Source organism: Acanthopagrus latus, chromosome 19 (genome assembly GCF_904848185.1).
Source record: "Acanthopagrus latus isolate v.2019 chromosome 19, fAcaLat1.1, whole genome shotgun sequence".
In the NCBI taxonomy this organism is placed as follows: Eukaryota; Metazoa; Chordata; class Actinopteri; order Spariformes; family Sparidae; genus Acanthopagrus; species Acanthopagrus latus.
In genome coordinates this window covers 7,779,912-7,806,293 of record NC_051057.1, presented here as the reverse complement: position 1 = coordinate 7,806,293, position 26,382 = coordinate 7,779,912, and the positions used below count along the sequence as shown (strand labels likewise).

At 39.8% G+C, this 26,382-nt stretch overlaps 1 protein-coding gene across 7 annotated transcripts; it reads left to right on the top strand.

Moving 5' to 3' along the window:
- Window positions 1-80: 80 nt before the first annotated feature.
- LOC119008548 (NEDD4-like E3 ubiquitin-protein ligase WWP1) lies at window positions 81-26,382 on the top strand. 7 transcript variants are annotated; one of them, XR_005071449.1, is made up of 26 exons: window positions 81-422; window positions 6,757-6,813; window positions 7,105-7,195; window positions 7,415-7,553; window positions 9,215-9,339; window positions 9,683-9,835; window positions 10,082-10,154; window positions 13,326-13,507; window positions 14,786-15,248; window positions 15,536-15,631; window positions 16,357-16,531; window positions 17,217-17,271; window positions 17,615-17,699; window positions 18,961-19,089; window positions 19,559-19,631; window positions 19,742-19,813; window positions 19,990-20,078; window positions 20,202-20,361; window positions 20,607-20,740; window positions 21,507-21,647; window positions 21,749-21,869; window positions 22,002-22,106; window positions 22,299-22,395; window positions 22,486-22,558; window positions 22,831-22,972; window positions 23,380-26,382. XR_005071449.1 is itself a non-coding variant. In XM_037078967.1 (26 exons), coding segments are annotated over exons 3-25 (2,811 nt in total). In that variant the 5' UTR covers window positions 82-422; window positions 6,757-6,813; window positions 7,105-7,125; the 3' UTR covers window positions 22,928-22,972; window positions 23,380-26,382. The 7 variants fall into 7 exon arrangements, 5 of the variants coding, with proteins under 5 accessions (XP_036934862.1, XP_036934858.1, XP_036934857.1 ...); XR_005071450.1 differs by having other exon boundaries at window positions 82-422; window positions 22,841-22,972; XM_037078967.1 differs by having other exon boundaries at window positions 82-422; window positions 22,927-22,972.

Sequence of the window (26,382 nt, the reverse complement as noted above, 5' to 3'; positions counted from 1 at the left end):
GTAGTTATAAGTGTATTTAAATTTCTTGGTTTGTGCAAAAATAAAAATAAAAAAATAATACACACATCATTAATATTCATAAAGCACTAGTAGATGATGTGTGCAGGACAAGTACATTGCCTTTGTGTACTTATCCATAAATTAGTCTGCGTTGCTGGGTTGTTCAACAGCATCATAATATATTCATATATGTAATGATTGTCTCGGAGGGCTAACTCTCGCGTCCCGTGTTATTACACAGCAATATTTGGGGTGGCGCGCCTGTCGCCCGTGTGTTTTGCTGGTCGGAGGCTTCTGCAAAGAGATGGCAAGAGAACCGTAGCAGTCAGTGGGGCCTGCACGGTTGGGCATTTTACTGACAACCGTAACGTTAGACAACCGCAGAGACACTGAAGGTAGACAGGAGCGGAGCGACGGACAAGGTAAAAACACAACTGCATAATGTTACCCCAGCCTTTACGAACGACTTTCTCGTGATTGTCAGATAAGGTTTCTTGAAAAGTCTGTCTTTCACGTCCAAGCACAACTGTTAGACTATGTTAGCTCGGCGATGGCGGATAACTGGCTAAGCTGCTAAGTAAATTAGTTAGCCGGCTAGCTGGGAGGATAATGGCTTACTTGGGCAAGTTTGTAACGTTAGCTTGCTAAACTAGCCGTGTCTGCTCTACTGTAAGTTGCACAGCTGAAGACTGACCAAACGAATTGGGTGTTTGCATTGTGTGCTCATGTAACCAGCTGGCCGGCCAGCTAGATGTCGTAACGGTAGTTAAACGTATAGTCAGCTAGTAAGTAAGTCAGCTAGCATGCAGCTAGCTACTCAGAGAAATAACACGAAAATGGGGATTTTTTTCCTGGGGCTAGCTGACTAGCGTATTGATAGCCCCCGTTGGCTAACGTTAGCTGACTTTAGCTTTCGTTGGAGACAAGTGCCAGTACATGTTTACATGATGATAGCCAGCCTTATTTGACAGATACTGAACGTATGTGATATGTCTGGAGCAAATATAAGCTAACTAAGTAACGTTACTGAATCAGATAACAATCTTCGGGCCAGGAGTTGCCTATTACTTAAATTACTCTTACTCTGTCTGCTAACGTTAGCATGACAGTAGATAATCCAAAGTTAGCCAGTGATCATTAACCATATCAGAGTTTGTGTGTGACAGTCAGTGTTTGCCTTGAAGTATCAACAAGGTTCTGTTAGCGTGATGTCGACAGACAGTGTGAGCAGTCTCCTTATAACTCACTAATTAATTCAAAACAGTGGTTATCTTTAACTTTTTTTAAGGTGTTGACAGTTGTTGTTTATAATGTGTTTCTTTGGTCATGCACAATAGAGCACGGGGTCGTGACGTGAACAACGCAAGGCATTACTTACTGATCTGAGACGGAGGTAAACACAGGCCTGACATGAAGCACAGTGTTATTTGATACAGCGTTGCTACATATCAGTAGCACAACTTCTGTAAATACTGGGCAAGAACAGTGTAACATCCGTACTGTAGCAGTCCCTAACTGGCAAAGACATCATTTTGAGCACAATGCGTTAAAGGGCTAACGTGGCTAACTTCGTTAACACCTAATGGGAATCCCTATCAATCAAGGCTAGGCCTGGTCGTCTTCCATTCCCTCTTCTGCAGATAGGAATGAGCTCAGAGAGAATTGATGACTGATAAGGTTTTCTTGACAATTGGTACCGTAGTTCAGGGCCATCGGTGTGTGTCCTGGTGTTTCTCTAGTATGACGAGTGGTTTGGTAGCTCAGCCTGTCACATACTGTATATATTAATGCCATATTGGGAGGGAGTTACTTACAGGAAGCTGTCACTTGAGCAGCAACTTTTTCTGGCTGGCTTTGAAATGTACTTGTTTGTGTATCTCTCTGGCGATCTCGCTCTTGCTGTCTCTCTCTCTCTCTCTCTCTCTCACTCTCTTTGTCACTCTCACACACACAAGCATACATACACACTCATACACACTCATAGACATTGACCTTTGGAAAGCAAGAAGGCAGCTGCCAGGGAAAGAGGGAGTTGTAGCCTGCCACCGCTGTGTGACTCTGGCCTGTCATGCCAACATGAAGAAAAGCTATGAGAATTTAACAGCCCCTAATTGTTGTTGAGATAAAGGAGAGTGAGGTTAAACATTGTTATTCACTAAACAGCCTTTTACTGTATGCAGGGAAATCTAAAGCTGTCTTGGCGCTTTGGCCAAACTACACTATTATCACACAGGAGTTTAGGAGTTTAGGAGTATCTGATGGTCAGTAGACGGCTGCAGTGAATCATACAACTTTTAAATGGACTGATCAGGACCTTGCAGGTAAAACTGCATCTTCTCCTGCCACTTGTTGTCATAAAATTGAATTCTAAATACACTTAAGGGTTGGGTATATTTTGATCCAAACAAAAGACTGGTTTGTGTGATGTATGTGTTGTGGCTTAAAGGGTAGTCATGGCAAAGATGAAATTGTAATCATAATCTACTTGAAACCATGTTGATGGAAAGTCAGGTGATGTTTTATAGTCAAATAAAACAGCATTACAGCATTCTGCTAAACACCTCAAGTAGATGGAGACTTATTGTCTTGTAAAACAAACAAACAAAAAAAAACAAACACCTCATCTGTAGTCGGTGCAGCAGTTCGATGAGCGTTGCTGTCTAAATAATGTCTTTTGAATCAATCGGGGGCTTCTGAAGGCTCATACACCAGATGATCCAAATTCCTGGGCCAACAGCTTGTACAGGCATGGGATGGACAGCACAACAAAGTTTGAAAAATTAACATTTAACACACTTAAAACTGACAAACAATGAAAATATTTAACTGCATAGCCTACTCACCCATGGTAGAAGCACAAAAAGCATGGGAAAATTATGTAGTAAACACAATTTGAGCAAGTCAACAATACCAAGCAGGCATGTTGCTCAGCTTCAAACACTATGGATGGGGTATCAAGGTATGATGATGGGGTAGCCAGACTGTGTTGCACATGCACACATTACTGAGAACTCCCCATTTATGCCCATTTTTGTGTTGCTGGGGTGTGTGTGTGTTGTGGCAGTTCTTCAGTCCTCAATGTAAGCAACATCACCGCTGATATCATGGTCTGCCAGATGTATTCCAGTGAAGACAGCTAATACTGTGTATATGGGCCTGAGTTCTGTGTGAGATAAGAGAACCTTAATACTTATGACAGCAGGCTCTCAGGTCTGACAACAAATTCCCTAAAGAAGCTATGGCATGTATGCAGACTCACACCACAAAATATAAAGTGCATTGTCTAGCAGTAAGCAGGATACTAGCTGTTTTGTAAGCAAATCCACCCCTGCACCGACAGGGCTGGCTTTTTTTGGTCTTTCTTCCTGGCCGGTATATAACAGTAAAAGTGTTTTTTAACCTAAGCTTAATGATCCTATGTTTTCAATGCTATTCCAGGTGATGTATGTAATGTGGCCAAGAGCTGGTGAGCAGATGTTGACTTGAAGACAAAACAGCTTGTTGCTGTGTTGTTTTTTTTTCTGGAGCCTACTAAGGGTGTATAAGGCAGTGCATATCAAATTGTTTTCTCTATATCACTTAAGGGATGCTGTCTTTTGCAGGGACTTGTTGAGGAGTATGACTAATGTGCTGACAGTGGTTAAATGTGTAGAGGTCTTTCATACATCAATTTCCCATCTCTTTACACTACTGGATGTCTTCACAAGGCATTAAAGGACACTGAGTTTAAACTTGCGTCCATCTGCCCAGCATTATCAGACAAATACACAGTATACGACACTTAAAATACCTGGTGTTCTGGTGGGGATTTTATAGTAAGCTGGTAGTTCAAACATAATCAAGATTGTATTAAATAATGTAACTGTAAGTTCTTTCTTCTTTCACAACATTTGTTTTCTGTCATAAGGCTCTCTATTAAATTATGGCTCAGAGTCTGTCATACAGAGTTCACAGTCATGCCTAAAGCAGATTTCACAATTGAGATGCCTCAAGCTGGTCTGCTACATTGATATTTACTAAAAAGAACTTTATTCATAAATTGCTGTAGGACACTTTAGAAAACCATTAAGGGAGAGCTGTGATGTAGTCTGATTTTCTTTAAGCAAAGCTACTCAATAATAATAATAATATTGATTTAAATTGATCTTAATGTGTTAAAGTGTTGAGGTCTTAGCTTTTACAGTGTGTAAGAGGATATTAGTTCTGGCATAGATCAGGATCAAAGGGGGGAACACTTGATAAGGAGATCCCTACAGCTCACCTGGCTTGTGTTTTGATTTTTAGAATACACTCAAGAACCCACAGGAAATCCACACTGTCACAGGCAGAGCTTAAAAACCTCACACAGAAAGTGCTCGGGCCAGGAATTGATTAGGTCCTTCTTGTTTGAAGACACGCCACTGATCTTTTTGCTGTGTTATTCCCTGCTAAACACTTCCAGACTTCCTTAAATAGAAACAGTGCTACATTTTCTGAATAAGTGCGCTGATTGGGGTTGTTTATTGTATGTCACTTTCAAACAAATGAGAGGCCCTGACATGCCACATTGTGCTAATGGTTTTTCTGATTTGATATATACCATTCTGTGTTAATGTGGATGTGTTTTAGAATGTCTCCACTTGGGTTTAAAAGAATCTGCATATCTTTACCACATACCTGTTACATAAACTTGGCTTTGTACAGCCTCATCAGCTTGAAACAACCTGCCGAGAACCTATCAATCATTCTTGCACGCGACTATTACTTGTTATCTTTACTGATCCCTCACAGGGATCAATAAGGTATTTCTGATTCTAAATATTAATCATTAGTCATAACTCACTTGGATTACTTTTATGATTTTACCAGTGTCTTTGTGTCCTTTTGGCTCAAGTTTTGGCTTTAGTTATTAAACAGCTTTTATTTCAGCTACCTGATACATATGTCACACCTCCAGTAAACACATTTTGAAACCGCTACACATGGTAACGTCCTTCACATTCCTTAGAATGGATGCAATTCTCATTGAAATCTCAGCTCCGGGATTATTCTCATCCATTTAAATCAGGTACTTAAACAGAGATTGAGATGTTTTTCAACAGAGAATGAATGAGTTTCTGTAAGGCGACAAATCATATTTGTTGTTTCATATAAAAGCCCTGTAGTGTAACAAATTAGCATAATACCTGTTGATCAGTGTGTCAGTCAGTTCATATAAGCAGTTCCAGCGGGATTTGAGGCCAGTCTGTTGCCATGCCAATAGGTGTTTTCATTTACCCTTGAGAGTGATGTTTGAAAATGACTGATGTGGTGACTGCTGGACCCTGTCCAATCCCAGTCATTTATCCCACAGTTTTTTTTTACTGTTATAGCTGCCACCTGCCAACTCTGTATAGAGGGCTGTTAAGCAGTCAGCCTCTTCCTCAGGATCTGTTGTTTTGTTCAGTGATTGATTTCCTTTCTGTGCCTCATCTTGTCTCCCCATAGCTGTAAATGGAGATTAGCAACATAGTTGGCATGTTAAATCAACCAAGTTTCAACATTTGTTTTATATCAAGCTTAATACTTTCCCCTCTGTAGCTTTTTTTAAGGGATGTGTCACATGTTCTGCTTTTATTCTGCTTTTTATGTAATTACTTGGTGTAAAGTATGCTTGAAAACTAGAAATGGTTTATTTTTACTGAGAGGTTTCTCACATTCAAATTAAGTGATGGGTTCCAAAAAAATAAGGTGAACTAACTCAGGCACAGAGCTTTTACTTTAAAATGGCTGGCAGCTCACTAATGGACTCACTTTGTCTGAAGCAAAATAGTAGACTTGGCTTTGCCTGGCAACATGCTGCTGACTCTGATCATTTTTTTCACCATCTGCCCTGCAGCACACTGATCAGGTAATTCTAGTACAGACTATCCCTATCTTCTTAATTGGGTTCATCCTAAGCTGCTTAAAAGCTGCCGGCTCCATCTTGGGGTCTGTGTTGGATGATGAGCCAGCCTTTGTGTCAATGTGGTACTGTGGTCATTTAATCATATCAGAAAGCATTTGGTCCTAACGTTGGTACAAAATCAGGAAACAGTGGGTGTAGTGACTTCTTGAACCAAGACTATTGATGGGCATGTTTTGTCACCTTTTTGTCTTCTTTTGCCCTTTTGGTTTCTGTGGAGGAGGCTGGCTTGGCTGATGTTCCTGAGATCATTTGTTATTACACATGCAACTTATTTACTTCCTACAAATTGCATGCATACGTGTGTGACATATTCAGTATGAAGGGTTTTGCCATATTAATAATAGTTACATTCAGTGAGGATTAATGAAAGTTAAAATTTTGTGAAACTTTTCTATGGTCTCATTTATTTATGTTTTCTGATCAATGACAACAAGTTTGTATTGACTGAATTTATTTGAGATTTGAGATTTTGAGATGCCAGATAAATGATGACTTAAGAAATTGCAGTCTTAAGGCAGAACAAGATCTTTATTTCATATTTCTACCGATGTACTTATATATGTGTGCTTGTAGCTTTTACATTAATGTGTCTACATTCAATTCATATTTAATCTGTGTAGGTCCTTTAATGGAAATACTTGGTCTTAAAGTGCCACTGTGACTTTCACAGAAAAGTAAACATCAAGTCGACCGCTTAAATTGTCAACACATTACAGATTGTAGGACACAAACAGAGTGATAAATTGGTATCTTAATCACACTGTGAACTGCTGAGGTTCGTACCAGCCTTCCTAAGATTTGTCCTAAAAATGAGCCCTTTTCTGTTTTAGAGGAATCATGGGACACGGAGTGGGCTGAACCAGAGGGTCTAGCAGCACACACCAATTGTGAGTACAGATTGTTTTTCCAGCATTGTGTTCTATGTAGCATTACAATACACACATATTACAACATTAAGTAAATAATGGAACATTACACTTAATACAGGTAAATGTCTCCAGCTAAGAGCTGGTAGTTGCAATTTTTACAATTCCTCAGCTGTTTTTATTGAAACCCTACACAGTCCATCTGTTTCTTATTGTGAATTTACTGGAAATATGTCTCATCTGCTTGATGTCTGCTCTGTTTGCTCTGTTTGTGTGTGTGTGTGTGCGTGCGTGCGTGTGTGTGTTTTATAGGTTCCCACTGTGGTGTATGACATGGCCACGGCCTCATCTAGAGCAGAGTCTAGCCATAACCACAGAGGAACATCACAGCTCCATGCCATTGGTGAGTACACATGTGCAGAAGGCTATGATATCTAAGAGCGGCAAGGTGGCTTCAGGGTCTAGACCCTGTCACTCCTCCCCCCCCGTCAAGGATCACGTATAACATCATTTGATTTGAATATCTGAAGAAGACTTTATGCTGAAATTGTAATGAATGCAAAAATTTAAAATGTGAAAATTTTAACCAGTCTCATCACTTGCTGTATGTACCCATCACCAGTTTCCTGTGCCAAAATCAAGAGGAAGAAGAGCCTGTTTGGGACTTCCATTTATGTGGAGGTGACAGCGGAGGGGGAGTCGCGGCGCACAGCAAAGTCTCACAGCTCCTCCAGTCCTAAATGGGATGAGAGGCTTACTCTGTAAGAAGCAACTGTTTGCTCCTCTGTGTATTTGACACTCTGTGCCTATTTAACTTAATGCCAGTTTGTTGGTATTTTCCTTCCCTTTCTTCTGTTTTTTAAACATCTGTGGCCTAAGGTTACCACGGTGGTCATGGGTTAGTTTTCGGGCATACATTTCATTACTAGTCCAAAAATAAAATGTTTTTACTTTCTTTATCAATGGTTAGTAGGATAGTAGGACAACGGACGCTACAGCAGCAGAGTTGCACCACAGAGTAGTAAGAGTCAGATTTCACTCATCATAGCACCAGAGTGAAGTTGATCAGCATGATAATAGTGGTCAAAGCAAACAGCAGAAGCACCTGTTTGGTAGTATTTCAGATTAAAACCCAATGAACCCTATAAATAACAGCAATAAGTCCTAAAATCACGTATTAAAAGCATTTCCTGGGGCTAGCCCACCTCATGGTAACACTTTTTTCACCAGTGAAATGCTTTTAATGTGAAGCTGCGGCTGTAGGAAATGTTTGGTTGGCAACAGTAAATTAACCTTCGATAGAGGGTGAGCATCTTTTCTTGTTAAAAAAACAAATAACATTTCTATGTTATTCATCAACTTACTTTTGTAAAAAGAGGTTGCTTAGCTGGTGGGAAAATGATGTCACGATGGCAACCCTACTGTGTGCACAAGAAATGTATGAAGTACAAAAGATGGAGCAATATTTCTGTCCACCTTTTATAGGATATCTTTAAGTATGTTGGTGCTGGTGCAGAAGTTTGCTTTGGTCTGCCTGACAATGTTAAACTTTACCTTACTCTACAGGAATTCAAAATATAGTGACAAAAAACTGTCAGGTGGCTCATCTGATAATTACATACAAGAACAATTCTGTGACAACACAGAGAGCTCTTTGTGTCATAAGGAGACACCAGTGGAGCCAGCAGCCTGGACACTTTTACAACTGTCTGACTTCCAAATGGCTCAGCCACATGCCATGACATGTCAGTGCTAATGCTTATTAACGTGATTTGGTTATTATTACTGATAAGACAATACCGTGTTTTTGATCGTATGCTTAGGCTGTGATCTAAATCTTTCTCTTGAAGCTGATTTTCCCATGCGTGAATACAGAGGGTGTGCTGCGTTGTGTTAATTTTGTGTAAGGACAGAAAACACGAGGATAAGCAGCATTGTGAGACCAGCACATCAGTTGCTTAGCTAGTAGCAAGGCCAAGTAACTCTTGTGGGAGCAGATGTCAATGAAATAGAGAAACTGGAAGATTTAAGAGGGTCTCCACGCCACATGTCTGCAGCTTAGTCTTAAAACAGAGTTACCATACTGCGCCATTCTGCGTAAGCCTAGCTAAGAAAACAAAAATGACAATGGCACAGCTAAAAAAACACTCGTAACAGTAGAAGAAAAGATAATAGGCTGCAGGCAATGCAACAGAGCATCTTGGGTCCACCTAACTGAGCTGGTTAGTGTATTTTCTCTCCCGCATGTCACAAATGCCAACACCTCCTGCCTTACAGCAACTTGAAAAGAACATTTAGAGGTCAATGACTGAAAGACCAGATCTGTGCCTGTCCTTATGGTGGTGTATTTGTGTGATTTGTGGTTGTTTCAGAAGTTGTTTTAAGAATTCTATGTTTTTGTTTGTTGTTTCTGACTTTCTAGGAATGTAACACCGCACACAAAGGTGGACTTCAAAGTATGGAGTCACAACACCCTGAAGGCAGATGCTCTGCTGGGCAAAGCCACGTTAGACTTGATTCAAGCCTTGGAGCAGCATGACAGAAAATGTATGATTAAGCTATATAAGATCTAAAGAACCATATTATAATACAACATGTCCATTTTTTAACACATGCAGTTGTGGCACATTTGGTCTAGGACTTGACAACAGTTAGTTAGACTAACTGAAATTGCTGTAATGTATTCTGAACTAACCTTATCCTTTTGCTACATACTTACCCACAATCACCATGACAACACGTTTGTGGCACACAATGATCAATGTGTCTTTTTCTCTAATGTGAACATTGTAGATGAAGCATTTCTGTGGAAGTTGTGTTCTTTGTTTTGTTTTTCGTGTCAGTCTATTGTAATGCCTCCTCCTACACCATCCTTGCTTTGTCTCTACAGTGGAGAATGTGAAGGAGGTGCTGAAACTGAGTGTCGAGCAGAAAGGAGCTCTGGTTCCCATAGGGGAGCTGACTGTCTACCTAGATGGCCTGTCTGTGACTGACCAGGAGGATCTGGCACCGCTTACCAACGGCAATGCAGCAAATGGCACCAGTGAGCTGAGTATTTATATGTCAGGGGTGATGGTGGGGTTCCCACCTTTTACTCCCACATGTAACAGTGGAAGACAAACAATGAGGAAGCACAAGGAGATAAAATGGCACAGAGACATGAATGCAGATGTAAAACACTGGTATCTGATTCTGGTACAATTAAGTTATTACCACGTCTTCTTCGTTGAAATGATTGATATTGTGCACAATAACTCTAAGCTAACATTTTATCTCCCATCCTTTACAGAAGTCCAACAGAATGGTGATACCATCCATGAAAATGGAGACACATCTTCCTCTTCCTCAAGGGCTGCCAACAGGTAAACTGAACCAATTAGCCATTTTGGGAAGTTTTGTTTCTCCACGCATATTTTACGAGAAGGAGGTTCTGTGTACTTCACTTCTCCTAAAATGGTTATTGGCCTTCAACTGTTGAGGATGTTTACTTTTGATGCTTATTATTATTATTATTATTATTATTATTATTATTATTAATAATAATAATAATAATAATAATAATAATAATAATAATAATAATAATAATAATTATTATTATTATTATTATTATTATTATTATTATTATTATTATTATTATTATTATTATTATTATTATTATTATTATTATTATTATTATTATTATTATTATTATTTCTGTCTTACTCTCCCTCTGGCAATGAGCTCCTGATACTCTTCTGATGTTGCCCCACTGGTCCCAGTCTTTATCTGTTATCTAAAAGTGCCCTTCAGAGAGACTAACAGGGTTTTTATAGGAAAGCCACAAAGGAAGTAAGTCTGCTCTATGCAACAGACGGGGGAGGTTGGTGGGGGCGTCGAGAGGATTGTGGCTGCCTGGCTCGTCTCTGCATTGCAGTTGCTGAGAGGACTGCAAGACACAAATGGGAGTATATGTTAAACTTAGCGGTGTTCACTCTCCCAAGGAGATCCAGAAATGTTTGAACACTCAGCCAGATAGGAAAGGTAGCTAATGGAGTATTTGTGATGGTGACACAGAATTTGCCTTTGTCATTGTTGTCTAAATAATGAAACCATAAACATGTGTTTACCAAAGCAAGACTATTTAAATTACATATTTACACATTTTGGTTACAATAAAAGATTAGTTCTTCAAAACAGGGAAGCTGCAAACTGTTTATTCAAAATACAAACAAAAAAGAAACTAGACGATAAAATATGAACAAGAATAAAAGATTTAAATGGACTAATAATATATTAAAATATCATTTTGGTTATTGACCAATTAAAACAACAACTAACCAAAGTGTGTCCTTTTATTGTCTAATAAAGTAGGTTGAAACAAATTTATTACAACAAATAAGAAATTAGTTTTTGAATCAGATATCTATTGTAGATATTTCTCAGGTACAATTAAAGCATCTTCACTGTAAAACACTGCAAGTAACAGTCTATAAGTCTCTTTTAAAACAGAACTGGTGCTCTGTTATGACAAAATAAGCCTAATCAATGTCGAAGTTGTGTAAAAAAACACGAAGTCTACAGTTGAGAGGCTCAAATGATTAGCTCCACCAACTTTTTGCAGCTAGTTCTGATTTAACGGACATTGCCACCCGAATAACCAAAAAAAACAACAGCTGTCATCACATTTTTAGTGGTTTAAATGTTGTTAAGCTGTGATTGGTGCATGGAAATCCAGTGGGCTCCAAAAATGTGAGACCATTAGTCAAGATACTTTAATTTGAATGTAATACTGTTTTTTTTTATTACAAATGATATTAATAGCTTAACAACTTAAGTAAAAAGTTGAGTATTTGAAAGATGTCCATGAATTTCAGAGTATTTTAGTATTTTGTGTCTCCCTATTTGCTTTAATGACAGCATGCACTGTCAAACCTAATGACTGACCATTTCAGAAACAAAGCTTGTTTTGATGCCACAGAATGCCTGACTTTGTCAGAGTTCAAGGGCCCCCATACATTTTCATTAGTGTGGCGGTCACTTGACTGTGGAGGAAAGTCCATGACAGTCAGGACTGTTTGTCTTCTTTGGTCTGTCTTGGGCTCATTATCCTGCTGATGTATGAATCCTGTGCAGGTCTCCAACTCCAGAGTAGGCAAAACACCCCCAGACTTGAATATTGCCAACACCGTGTTTCTCTGTTTGAAACCCTTTGGTATCATTATCTCTCTTGTTAATTTCCTTGCTTACACACTTCTGTTACTGCTATACATTCTTTAACTTGATATCATCAGCGATTATGACTTTTTCCAGTTATCCACTGTAAAAATCCAGTATTACTTTTGCCTCAAACATCTGGCTTTGTTTCACCTCATGATAAGTGGTTTAGAAACAACTACTCTTCATCTGAGTTCACTACATTACATGATAGCCAGATTAGAGTCCTGTGTGGTTTATTTAGCAAATGTTGTTAATGAAGTTGCTTTTTTTGATCTCTGTGAACTAATTTTGATGTATTGATCTTCCGATGGTGTGGGGCTGTTTTTCTGCCAGTGGATCTGTTACTCTAAAATGGAATAATGAAGATGGAGGATTATCTGAAAATTCTTCAAAGAAACCCTAAAATCATCAGCCAAAAGATTTGGTCTTGGGTCTTTTGTGCAATTAGGTGTTCCAGTCGGACTATATAAGAAATGGCTTAATCAGGCTAGTCCTGACTTGGACCACATTGAAAACAGTAATACCATGGTCAGCAAACTGTGCCAGAAATGAGTATTTCTGGCAGTGTAGGCAGGTGCCAATTCCAGCTGGAAAAGGAAATCACCATCTCGATACAGTATGGATAGGCTGATTTCTTTTCCCAGCAGGATTAGTAACTTGTTTGTGACTAAAAACTTTTGAGATGTACATGTTATTTACAAGCGTATGTTAACTTTTGACACATCTATGTGTTGGGAAATGTACAGGCTTCACTTTCTGTTCAGTGGTTCTTACCAGACATTGTGTATTGAGTAAGAGCTTTTATCATTTTTGAAATTAACATTTAATGAAGAGGTCCTCACTAGTGACCCTGTCCGATGTTTTTACTTTGCTCACTGGCAGCCCACCTCTTGCTAAGACGAAGCCTAGACTCGAGTCATATGGCAGATTTTGTGTCAGCCTTAGTGACGTCTGTGGCACCAACTGAGCTCTGCCAGCACACAAAAGGGCCTCTTCAACTGTGCCTGTTACGTCACCATGCCATCCTATTATGTCCTGTCCTTACGCCTTTGAGACAATAGTCTCAATGTCACAAGTTTTCTTTTATCTGACACCACACACAGAGGGGAAGTAGCACACATTTAACACACTCTCACTAAGCCCTGTGAATTCAGTGTAATACAAGCCTGTAAGACCATTAGGAAAAACAAAATGTTATGTTTTTGTTCTTTGAATTTATATGTAGTAATATAAATAGATGAATATGAAATTTGTCATATGTATTGTATAGTGTAGATTTTGTTCGGATTAACAATTAACAAAATGCTTTTGAACTCCTTGTGTGTTTGCTCCTACAGCTCAGTGAATGGTACAGATTTTGGCCCAAGGTCAGGTTTCTGTTCGGCCTCCAACGGTCTGGATGGTCAGGTGCCTTCTAGCTCCTGCAGCCCCACCCTCAGTCATGTAGTCAATGGCGACGCTACACCCAACTCTACCCCAGTCCACCAAGCCTCAGATAGCGACACAGAGAGTAGGACGGGTGAGTGTGATTTTTAGTATGCATTTCACAATGTGTGAATGAGGGTACTTGGGGAGGTTTGGCATTGAATCCTTGTATTTCCATAACCATAATACAAAAACCTATTCTCCCCTATAAACAATTTCCTGAATGACAATGTTGTTGGATGTAATAATTTGTAAGAATTTGACACCATATTTATTGATTATATTTGGCTCATGTAAATGATACACATTATCACCTAACTACCTCAATTATACATTTGCACCTTTCCAGCAGTGTTGCCTAGTCTGAGCTCAGGCCACTTAAAGTTGTTCATGGTTCACTTGGTCCTACTGAACTGAAGAGAAGATCAGTAGATTTATGTTCATTAAGGGAGGCCTGTAATCTCTGCTGCTGTCAGCACCTCTGTCGAAAACTCCCCACAGGGATAAAACAGAGAGGAAAGGAAAGCAGACTGCAGTATATTGTGGGGGGTAGGCAGGAGACCAATTGTGCATTAACTGCACAGACGTGAAGTTGATGAGAGAATATTAATTATTTTCTATAGAACACCTTTCAACTTTCACTATTTGTTTGAATTGATTAAAACGCTATCCATGTCTCCCTATCATAATTGGCATGGTCCCTCCAATTCGTGGTGTTTCCACTGCCTCACTTGATTGACAAGCTAACATGTGACTTCAGACTTGCAATTGTGCAAAGTGTGAATGATAAAGTTTTGCTTTTAAAAGGCAGTAAAAAGCCTAATCCCTATCCATCTATGATGACAAGTCCAAAATACTTTGATACATTATGATTTTCCCCCCTTTTTGAATGTATTGTTCAGAATGAATTGTGCAGTAGCTCAGCTGGTAAAGAGTGCTTGTCCTTGCTGCAGCAGCCTATAGTCAGATTCTAATCGGTGGCCCTTTTGCTGCATGTCATTTTCCGTTTCCTGTCACTCTTCCCTTTCCTATCAAATAAAGCCATGAAAAGTTTGGAAAATATTAAAAGGGACAGCCCTTCTAGATTTGCTACAGTAAAAAAAGTAGTGTACATTTTTGTGCAGAAAGGTCAAGCCATAGTTTACAGTGTTTTGATTTTTTTTTTCCTTCAGTTCCTCCTCTTAATTAATGTTTACATTCAGAGGACATAAATTAGGTAGATTACTAGACTAATGGGCACTTAATGTACAGTCGGTCCTTTTAAAAGGTAAATGTTTTCTTGAGAGGTCTTGCCAGTCAAGCAGTGGGTGGAAGAAAGGTTGATTCCATGCGATTTAAACAGCACCACTGTCTTTCTCTATCGTGCCTGTAGTCAATGGGGAGTCCTGTGATGCTGCTCTGGGTCCATCATCTGCTGCAATAGGTGATGTACCGCCCCCTGCAGACAACCATGAGGACAGCAATCAAGATGCCACCGTGCCAGAATCTGACACAGCACCAAATAGCACAGCTCAACCCCTGCCAACCTCCACGCAGGCTCCGGCCTCCTCTTCTGCTGCTAAGCCTACTGATGGCGCCGCTGCTGCTACTTCCTCCACATTCACCTCCCCAACCCAGGGGGCCACCACCAACACCAACACCAACACCAGTACCACCACCACCACCACAACAACCTCTTCATCATCAACCTCTTCCTCCCCAGCACAAGGGGAAACAAATGCTTCAGGAGGTGGTGGTGGTGGTAGCAGTAGTAGCAGTGCAACTGTAACTACCGATGGGGCCAAGCCCAGGCAGCAGGTCCCCAATGCTGGAGCCTCGGATCCTCTCCCACCAGGGTAAATACATTAGCTGCTGATATTCTGCATTCAGGTTTTCAAAGCTTATATTACTTGAACGGGCATTTACTCTATTTTGAATAGAAAAAAAAATCAATCTTTCGAGTACCATCACTTCAAAACCCACACACAGTCATATTTCACGATAACGGAGCAAAATGTGTTCTGAATTCTCTGTAATTTCATTTATATCCATCTTTATCACCTTTTACATCCTTGAAGCTTGTAGTAAGCAGCCTGTATTAATCATTAGTGTTTAATTATATTATACTTTTCTGTCTTTTTAGATGGGAGCAGAGAAAAGACCCACATGGGAGGACGTACTATGTAGACCACAACACCAGGACTACTACCTGGGAAAGACCACAGCCACTACCACCAGGGTGAATGTCTCTCTTTTGCTCAGTTTCTGTCTTGAGATATGGATACTACGACTGCTAAATTTATTCTTCATAGATCTGTTTTTTAGCATATCACCGTGTTTAGACCTTTATAGCTCTCAACCATTTCTGCAACTAAACAAAAATGATATAGTGACAGACCAATCATATTGTTGGTGAGTTTCAGTTGGTTTCTTGCACTTTAAATCAGTGTCCATAGATTCATACATAGTTGCGCAGCTGATAATGCATAATAAAGTGTCCTGATGTATGAATACAACCAGAGAGCAGAAGGCAAACTGAACATAAAGCACTATGGTTTTTCTTACCCAAGTTATCTCTCTTCGCATGAACACACTTCAGGGTACATTTTTCTATTCATGCCAAGTCCAGATTAAAAATATAAATTGTAGGTAGGTTTGTTTGTGGTAAGTTCAATTTGTGATCAGGTCAGTTTCAATTAGAGCCAATGTCTGGTTTCAAACAGAGGTTTTATCTCTAAAGGTGTTTGATACATTTTAATTGTATGCAGTTTTAAGTATATTCTTCATACTTGTTTGTATATTTTGAGCCTTTGAATCAGTTTTAGGTATTGGTCATAGGATTCACTTTAATTTATCTGTAAAGTGTACCTTGGACCTTCTTGGCTGGCTCATTCATTTGCTTACCAGTTTGCTTGTTGTCTGTCTGTTTGCTAACTGTCCTGTCTGTTTTCTTGACTTTGCCAGTTGGGAGCGCCGAGTGGATGACCGGGGCAGGATCTACTATGTGGACCACAACACCCGCACCACCACGTGGCAGCGTCCCACTATGGAATCAGTCCGCAATTTTGAGCAGTGGCAGAGCCAACGCAGCCAGCTGCAGGGAGCTATGCACCAGTTTAACCAGAGATACCTCTACTCTGTAAGACAATTTTTACCTCTTAGTTTTACTGTGGAATATCACCCACATGGTGCTATATGTTTAAACACGGCGTCTGTTCATATTAACGTGACTTGACCACCTCTGATTCAAAAATGAAGTCGCACTTCAAAATCAAATTCAAATGGCTAGCATGTCCTCTGTTTGTAAATGCGTGAAATTTAGATTGCTTTTAAATGACTGCCATCATCCATCCCCAGTGCCATTAGGCTCCACATTATATAAAGCAAAACCAGAACTCCTTTCTGTCCTTTACCTAACTCAGTACACAACACACCCTAATCAGGTAAGAATTTTACCTTAAGGTCAAGGCGGGCATTTTAATCTGTTTGTCTTTGTCAGGGTCCCTTTCCAGAGTCTTTGATCTCAGCAGTGATGTCATCTGCACTGATGATGATTAGCTTACAACACAAATCAAAAGACACAGCTGGGAAGTATTGAGCAGTAATCAGTCACAGAGGCCCTCTTGCGAGCAGCAAAGCCAATACGTGTCTAATTGTTTTGTAATTTGTTTTCGTTTGGCTTATTTCCCTGCTCTCTGTTGTGGAATATGTCTTTTGCTTAATTATTTTTGTATTCTACACATTTGGAGTATTTTGACCAGATCGGTGTGGTCCTTGTTTTTTTTTCCTAAATGGATGTGTACATCTCCATCCCTCGTTTTCAGGCATCCATGATGTCTGCTGAGAATGATCCTCTTGGCCCGCTACCCCCTGGTTGGGGTGAGTTTATATTCTTTCTTCTCAATATTGTACATATTTTCACTTGGTGTTAGTATGTGCCAAGTTTTTAATGGAAATAGATGTTCTCTTATATATCTTCATGATATTGTTTGAGTTGTATCAAGATTATTCTGAATGTTCTTTCAAACTTGTTTTCTTGAAATGCTTCCTTCTGATATCAAAACTTTTTGTTCACAAAGATCACAGATGGCAGTCAATGAAATACATTTACAGCCCAAGTCAGCACAAGTGATAGTCTGAAAAGTGTTGTCACACATTGGAGCCGACTGTCCATTCTGTCTATTAAACTACAGACTCCTATCTGTGTTTTTATCAACTTTAGAGAGGCGTGTGGACTCCAATGACCGAGTGTACTTTGTCAACCATAACACCAAGACGACGCAGTGGGAGGACCCCCGAACCCAAGGGTGAGCCCAGTACCAGAAATCCTAGAAGAAAAAAATGGAAACTACTTCACACACATTTAAGATTATTTTAAACAAATAATATACACATGATATATTGTACATCATAACTTGCAGAAACCTGTAGGAGTAAGATGGCTGACCTATTCTTAATGTAATGGAATTGAGCAGGATGAAAGAATGTAGTTAAGGATCTTTTTAAAGATATGAATTTTTAATGTGAAAGGTCATTAAGGAGTGAATGGTCTTTTTCCTCGCCTGCAAATATTGAGCTCTGTGAGGTTTAGCAGTGAGTTAACTGGCCTTGTTTGCAGTCACAAGAATGGGAAGATTTTCTCCTACTTACACCAGTGTTAACCACTTCTAGGATGTTCTCACTACTACCATAAATGTTTAGGCTTCCTCAGAGGGTGCACAAATTGTATTCTGTTTGTATTGTATGTTGGCTGAAATCTTGGCCCACTTAATAGACAGTGTGTTGATATTTACACAGCAGAAATGAAGCCTTGGCAATGATTTTAGAAAAAAAGGGAAAAGGAATCTTGGAATAATTTGAAAGTTCTGAGACAGCAACTGCATTATAGTGGGAACATTGAATAATGAGCTGAAGGCAACGTCTGCATGTCTGACCTGGAAGATGAGGATTTGGCGAGAATGTTGCAAATGCCTTGTTACATCATAATATACAGTTACATTTGATCTCCATAAACAAGACGCAGATGGAACTCTTTACATTTGGAAATTATTTTCTTTCACAGTAACTCTTGTTTTCTGATCTATTGAAACATGAAGCAGTCATGAGAATCAAATTAGTAGTAGTTATTAGTTGGTAGTCAGTGACTGCTTTCTTTTAGTAGTATTTCAACAAACAGAAGATAAATTTATGTTGTTTTCACATGTTTCCCAGAGGATATTGCAGCCATGTAAGATTTCCACTAGTGGTACAAATTCCAGCTGAAGCACAGGTTCACAACCTAGTATGGAGTATAGTCAGTTGTAATAACTCAAAAGTCCATGTGGAGTGCAATGGTTTTGTTACTCTTAAATGTCAAATTGAGTCAGTTTTATTTGTACACTGATCAGCTATGACATTTAAACAACTGACGATGAAGTAAACAGAATTGATCATCTTGTTACAATGCAATGTTCTGCTGGGCATGCTGGATCATCTTGTTCTTGGACGTAGCTTCCATTTTCCAAAATTTTAAGTCCATGTCTGTAAATGATATGATTGAAAGGTTTGTGTTTGTGTGTATGTGTACAGGCTACAGAATGAGGATCCTTTGCCTGAAGGTTGGGAGATCAGGTATACAAGGGAAGGAGTTCGCTACTTTGTGGATCACAACACCCGAACCACCACTTTCAGCGACCCCCGAACTGGAAAATCCTCTGTGTAAGAACACTTTTTAAAATACTGTACGGTAAAGGTAAAGGTAATTATCTCAGAGTACATGTGTGTTATGTCAAATTACATGTTACTAGAAGCTATGACAGAGGCTTGTGTATAGTTAAAGGGAACATGTCTACCAAAACCATATGTGGAGTCATTTGTTGTTTGATTTAGCCAAGTACATACAGCTCATGTAAGGTGAAGAAAAATCATCCATTCAGAAAATATTTTTCCCACTGATATTTCATTTAAACTGTTGTACATCACACAAGGACATTGAGGGAATTTGATACGGTTTCTCAAATGGCCAGTGTCTTTGCATGGGATGGCACTGGAGAAAATTTCACATGCAGCGTATTTTTTTTAATTATATGGTGAATAATAGATTATTTGACCCTATAGAAAAAACCTATTTTCCATTGCATCTATCAATTTATACCTGCTTCATTTTGAACCTGTTTGTTCTTCTCAGCACTAAAGGCCCTCAGATTGCTTATGAGCGCAGCTTCAGATGGAAGCTTGCCCACTTTCGCTACCTGTGCCAGGTATGTGTTCTCTCTCTCTCACTCCATCGCTCTTTTTTTCTTCCTTGCACAGTTGTCCTGATATTATCCTACCCTCAAATGTGTTCATGCTTTGCTGTGTCTTTCCTCAGTCCAATGCCCTCCCTAGCCACGTGAAGATCACCGTCTCCAGACAGACATTGTTTGAAGATTCTTTCCAGCAAGTAAGAGAGTCCTTCTACTATTCTCCGGTTTCAGTTCAGAATAATAGTATACAGCCCATAGAGTAATGACTTTCAAGTGTGGTGACGTATCACAGTCTGCATTGGTGGTTTATTTCAGTTTTATTATTCATTTATTTAGAGTTTTAGAGACTGAGATTTTTTTCTCTGTTTCTTAGATTATGGCCCTGAAGCCCTACGACTTGAGGAGGAGACTATATGTCATCTTCAGAGGCGAAGAGGGTCTCGACTATGGTGGCTTAGCCCGGTAATATTAACAGTGTACAGTTTATAAATCCTTTGTTGTCTGCCAAATTTAAACAAAAATTGATCTTGTGAGTCTGTTGTCTCTTCCACCCACCCCCCGCCTCTGTCTCACCTCTTTTTGCAGAGAGTGGTTCTTCTTGCTGTCCCATGAAGTGCTGAACCCCATGTACTGTCTGTTTGAGTATGCCGGCAAGAGCAACTACTGCCTGCAGATCAACCCGGCCTCAGCCATCAACCCAGACCACCTCTCCTACTTCTGCTTCATTGGCCGCTTCATTGCAATGGCAAGTTCGCATTGTGTCTGCACATATGCAAACAGTCCTGGTGACACTTATGACTAAACCAAAAAATAATACACAATGTTGTGTTTGCTAAATGTTTTCAGCCTTCATCAGAGTGTTGACTGTGGCCTGTTCCAGTTTCCCTGTATACATTTATCTGTCAGGGGATTGATATGCCCACATAGATAGCATATTTTCAGATTAACCAGCATATCAAAAAATAATCTTTTCTTTAACTTTTGCTGCAGGCACTCTTCCATGGCAAGTTCATCGACACCGGCTTCTCTCTGCCTTTCTATAAACGCATGCTGAACAAGAAGCTGATACTCAAAGACTTGGAGTCCATTGACCCAGAGTTCTACAACTCACTTATATGGATCAGGTAATTTGTGTCTTTGCTTTTGATGGCCTTCAGAATGTAACTGCGTATTCCTCTGACAGCAGAGAGCGTTGTATAATATCTGTTATTCAGAATTAAATTTTGAATCTTTTTTTTTTTTGTTATTGGGACTACAAGAACCAAACTGCACATGTTCACGAGACAAGTCACTTGTATTTCTTGAGCCTTAATCACAAATAAAAGGGAAGAAACAAGGAAAAAAAAGAAGAAACCATAGGAAGAGCATTCAGGGATCCTGTTCCGCTATGGATACATAAGCAGTAGGTATATACAAAGGTATATACACAGTAGACAGAAGGTGGTGCACATAGAATTGAAATATGGAAAAACAGAATGACATTATTTTGCATACACCTTTCTTTCCTTTATTTTATTTTGTTTTATTTTTATTTCTTTTTTATGTAACTCGAGTTTTTGGGAGCAGTCTTGAATGTAGTATGTAAAAGTGTTTGGTGTGCAGGATCAGAACGAGAACAATTTGGAACACCTCTTTATAACGGTATATGGTAAAAGGACAAGACTACACATACATTCAAGAAGCAACTCAAGAGTACTGTTCATGCAGAGAGGGAACAGACATGATGCTGATCCCTGAGAGGGAATGAAGCTGGGGTTTTCCTCAATAAGGCAGTCAAATTTGATGCTAATGGTTAGAAACATGGATTTCTTTGAATGATTTTTGCAAAGGTGAGATGGTCTTCCTCTGTTATGTTGTGACAGTCAGCAACATAATCTGATCTCTCCTCAGGGACAACAACATTGAAGAGTGTGGTCTGGAGATGTACTTCTCAGTGGACATGGAGATCCTGGGCAAGATCACTTCTCACGACCTCAAACCTGATGGCACCAATGTTCTAGTGACTGAGGAGAACAAGGAGGAGTATATTGGGTACAGTATAACCACTTTATATCTGACCTCTCACTGTTATTTTGAGTAAATGATTTCTTTTGAAACTCATTAAGTACTTTTTTTGCTGTGTGCCCGTGCAGTCTGATGGCAGAGTGGAGGTTCTCCCGTGGGGTGGAAGGTCAGACCAAAGCTTTCCTGGACGGCTTCAACGAGGTGGTTCCACTTCAGTGGCTCCAGTACTTTGATGAAAAGGAGCTTGAGGTGAGCAGCAAGCCTGATTCTGGTTATGCAGTAAATGCTGTGGTCTATTTAGTGATCCCTGTAGGGTGTGCTTATTCTCATCCCAATACCCTCATAACACTCCCCTTGTGTATTTTTTTTTGTTTGATCCAGGTGATGCTCTGTGGCATGCAAGAGGTAGACTTGCAGGACTGGCAGAGGAACACTGTGTACCGTCATTACACAAGGAACAGCAAACAGATCATCTGGTTTTGGCAGGTACAGTCTGTTCATCCCTCTCTTTCTCTCTCTCACACACGCACACCTTGTGGGATACAAGGACCATTCTGCTCCTTTATCTAATGAAACACAATGTTGCATGTTACTGACCATGTTACAGATACAGAATGGCCAAGTGTCATATCATCAGGTGTGTGTGTGTGTGTTTGTGTGTTGTCGCCTCTCCTGCAGCTGGTGAAAGAAGTGGACAACGAAGTGCGACTGCGGCTCATGCAGTTTGTCACCGGAACCTGCAGGCTTCCTCTCGGCGGCTTCGCTGAACTCATGGGTCAGCGACAGACAGATATGCTACAGATTCAAAATCTGAACATGTCTTTTTTTACAGGCTTTTCACCCCTGATCTTCTTTTGATTTGCAGGAAGTAATGGGCCCCAGAAGTTCTGCATTGAGAAGGTGGGGAAGGACACATGGCTTCCTCGGAGCCACACATGGTGAGTGCTTTCAGATTCGTTGGATAAGTTCCTCTGTAACACTTTAGAATAACCATCATTTATAAAATGGTGAATTTACGGTTAGTTGAACCTGAGCCAAAAGTTATTTCAATACAAATGATGTGTATAGATGATACACAATATTTATTAACCAGTTACAAAATATCACTACAGTGTTACGAAAAGCAATTGCAACAATTTAATATAAATTATGGTTATTATAAAGTGTTACCCATTGCTCTCATGTTGAGTTTTCCAAGATATTGTTCCAGTCTATTACAGTTTACAGGGATTTACACAGCTGGAGTAACACAACTGGCAGTATGACACGAGATAGAGACACTGAAACCCTCCCCTCTGATGTCTAGAAGCAGAGAAAGTGCAGGATCTCACTGATCCCATTAACTGACTGAGGTTTGTGCAGGTTAGAATACCTTACAGTGCCTCTGAACATCGGTAGGCTAACTGCTGTGTAGTGATAAATCCACAGTGCGGTCCCTGGTGCTCTCTGTGGTGCTGAAGAAGCAGGCAGGTTTTTCTTTTTACCTTTTTCCCTCAGTCCCACCCGTCAGTCAGTTTAGTCCTGGATCTGTAATATTCTTTTCACCTATACACTTAAGATACAAAATTCGTTACTAAACTCTAGGGTTAGCGTTGTGCCTAACCCTAACCTTAAGGGACAGGGTGTCCTCCCATCAGGCCATCCTGCCTGTTAAAACAACCCTCAACAAATCACTGTCTCACTAAAATATATCATACTGATGTATTCCAGTCATGTGTCCTTTTTTTACTGATTTTCGGGTTTCTGTCCGTCTTTTCAGTTTCAACCGTCTGGACTTGCCTCCTTACAAGAGCTTCGAACAGCTGAAAGAGAAGCTACTCTTTGCCATCGAGGAAACAGAAGGATTTGGCCAAGAATAGAGGAAGGAGTCCTCTCGTGTTTCTCCTCCTCCCCCATCGCTGTTTATTCAGCCAAGTAAAACAAACTAAAAAAAAAATTGCACAAGATAACCACCAATGTATATAAGCTATTTTGTCATTTTAAACCAAATCTTAATTTGCAGCATCATTTTTGCCGCAATCCCGTTCCCTAGCCCTTATATAGTATATGATACCCCATCATGAAATATGCAAGCATTTCAGCATTTCTGCTTCTCTGTTTAAAAACAGAAATCATGGATATTTTTTAAATTTCCTCCCCACTGCTGACTGGCTTTTTAAAAGACTTTAAAGTGTTTTTGAGAGGATTTTATAGTGGAAGCGCAATCTTCTTTTAAGGCTCTAGTTCTATAGAGCTTCTAAAAGGCAAGAGTAGTATTGGGGTCTGGTGCCTGAATTTTTTTTTCCCCCCTGTTGGACCCATAGCAATTGTGGCAATTTCCACATGCTTGCATGGCTGCCTCTGAAGATGAGAAGACTGCTGTGACCGGCCCCTACCACCGCACATACACACACAGACATTTAAGCATGGATGCTTTGCCTCTTTAATGAGCTTTTTTATTTTGTTTGGTTTTTTTTGTTTTTTTTTTACCATTATCATCATAAAGGCAAAGTGTTCAGGGTGGACTGATCTGAAGAAGATCTCATGCCGTTTTTCCCTCAAACACTTTGTGGACACGAGCCCAGTGAAAGAAGCATTATCAGATTCTCCCATTTGGATAAAGACACATGTTAGGATAAAGTACACTTGTGACGCTGGTGGAGAAAGGCTACTATATCAAAAGGAATAAGAAGATGTAAGGAAAATAATCCAAATTGAAATGAAAGAGAGTTGCGTGTGTGATGGTGATGGGGTCTGTGGCTCATGGTTCTGATGTTTAAGCCCAGAGACACTGGACATGTTCTAGGCCAACTAGACTGCAGGCCACTGCTTCTGTTGGCAAAGAAGACGAGGACGACACGCTCAGTTTTCATTTAGCGGTTGAGTTGTTTAGAAAACTGTCAAAACAGAAAAGAGACTCTGGCTCAGTGGTTCTTATGTGCTTGGCCAATTCTCTTTTGCCTCATTGAATTTTGATCTCGGACTGCGAAACTGTCTCGAGTCAAATGAAAAGCCACTGTGATTTACTGAGCACCAGACATGATTATGCTCATCCGATAACATGAAGATCATATTTGCTTTACTTAATAAGTTATAGGTAAGCGTATAAATCAAAGAACACATATGATATTTGGCCATCTTGTTTTGTAATACCTCAGTCACGAATATACTCCTTGAAAGAAGCGGTTGTTCACCTCTTACCAACCATTAACTGATTAAAACTGGAGCCAGTGCTGCACACAAATCTGAGTATAATTACAAAACTGTCATCATCACGGCAGTAATGGGCTTTTTATAATTACATATATGATCATAGTGGAGATCCAAGGCGTGCTGGACTAAAAATTATTAAATTTTGTTCCTTGAATGAGTTGAACTTGCAAGACAAGAAGAGTGGTAAAACATTTGAGGGGCAACATGGTCCACTTGAAAGTTGTGTCTATGAAATTTGAACTGGGTCATAAACCTGTGCCTATACAATGTCCTTAGAAACTTAAGAATGATCTTCTTATTTGGCTGTGTAGTCAACGGCGACTTAAGTAAAGCCACACAAAATTGAAACCATAGTGCTGAGCCCACAGATTATACAATTTAATTTATTCTGACCATGCTCGGTCTCATTCTCAGGTTGTGCTGAGATAGCCTTAGTTTAATAAAGCTGTGTGTGTATAAATCATTCAAATTAAGGCTTTGTTTGCAGAAAACAAAGCTAGCCCGATTCACATTTAAAATACTGATTACAAGACTCCAGTAATGAGACACTAATGTGCCACAGACCAAAAATAATGTGTGGGAAATCTACTCACAGCAGCAAGCCTGACGCATCGCAACATGTTCTGTGTGTGTTTTTGCACCGCTACTTTCCCCTTGTCCTTTCTGTCCTTACTTCAGGGTCACGCCCTCTGTTTTTTTTGAAATGTCGCGTCTAACTCCATTGTTTGTTTCTAGACGACAACTCTGGTGCTTATTCTTTTAGTCAGTGGTCAAAACGCAGGATAAAAACCTGGCAGTGGCAGGCCATTTTCCTTGTTTTCTCTAGCATTGTGTTTCTTCAGACCACTGCAAACAGCAGCAAGCTGCTTTAGACTCTAGGAGGAGCTTGTGATTACTCAAGTTATCAGTCATGTATATAACATATAACAGCTGTCCCTGTGGAAGAGCTCGAAGGAGGGACGACAGTATGAAGAAAAAACATTTACTGTAGCAAAAGGAGCCGACTTTTAAGAGAAGTCAAAAACTGCATAACTTTGTGCTTCCTTTTGAACAGAAACTTGTAATCAAAGAAAATCAACTGTGTATGTGAATATTCATTGTATAAAGATAATGAAAGTAAATAAAGTACTTAAATATTATAATTAAATACACAGAGTTGCCGCTCCATTGATGGAAATCTGTGATGCCTTTGTTCTTATCAGAAATAGATGGAACGCTTCAGGCTGCCTTCACCGTAGCAAGTAACGAGATTGCCACCTGGACAGGTGTATTCTTTTCAAAGCAAAACTGATTCACGAAATGATGATACTGCTTATCATTTCAGTACACGATAATGCAGCAGGGAACTTCTTACTGTGCTCACTGCGGTTTAGGCCACCTGAAACGCATCCAAACTGTAACATATCGTGTGTAGATACACTGTAAACACCAACTACACTGTACAGAATGCCCCTTTACTGGAGACGATGTGTATAGAAGATTCATTTTTAATCTGCTTTCACCCATTTTAATGAAGAGAGATGGATTTATGAGATACAAATAAATAAGTGAATAAACCCCCTCCATGGAC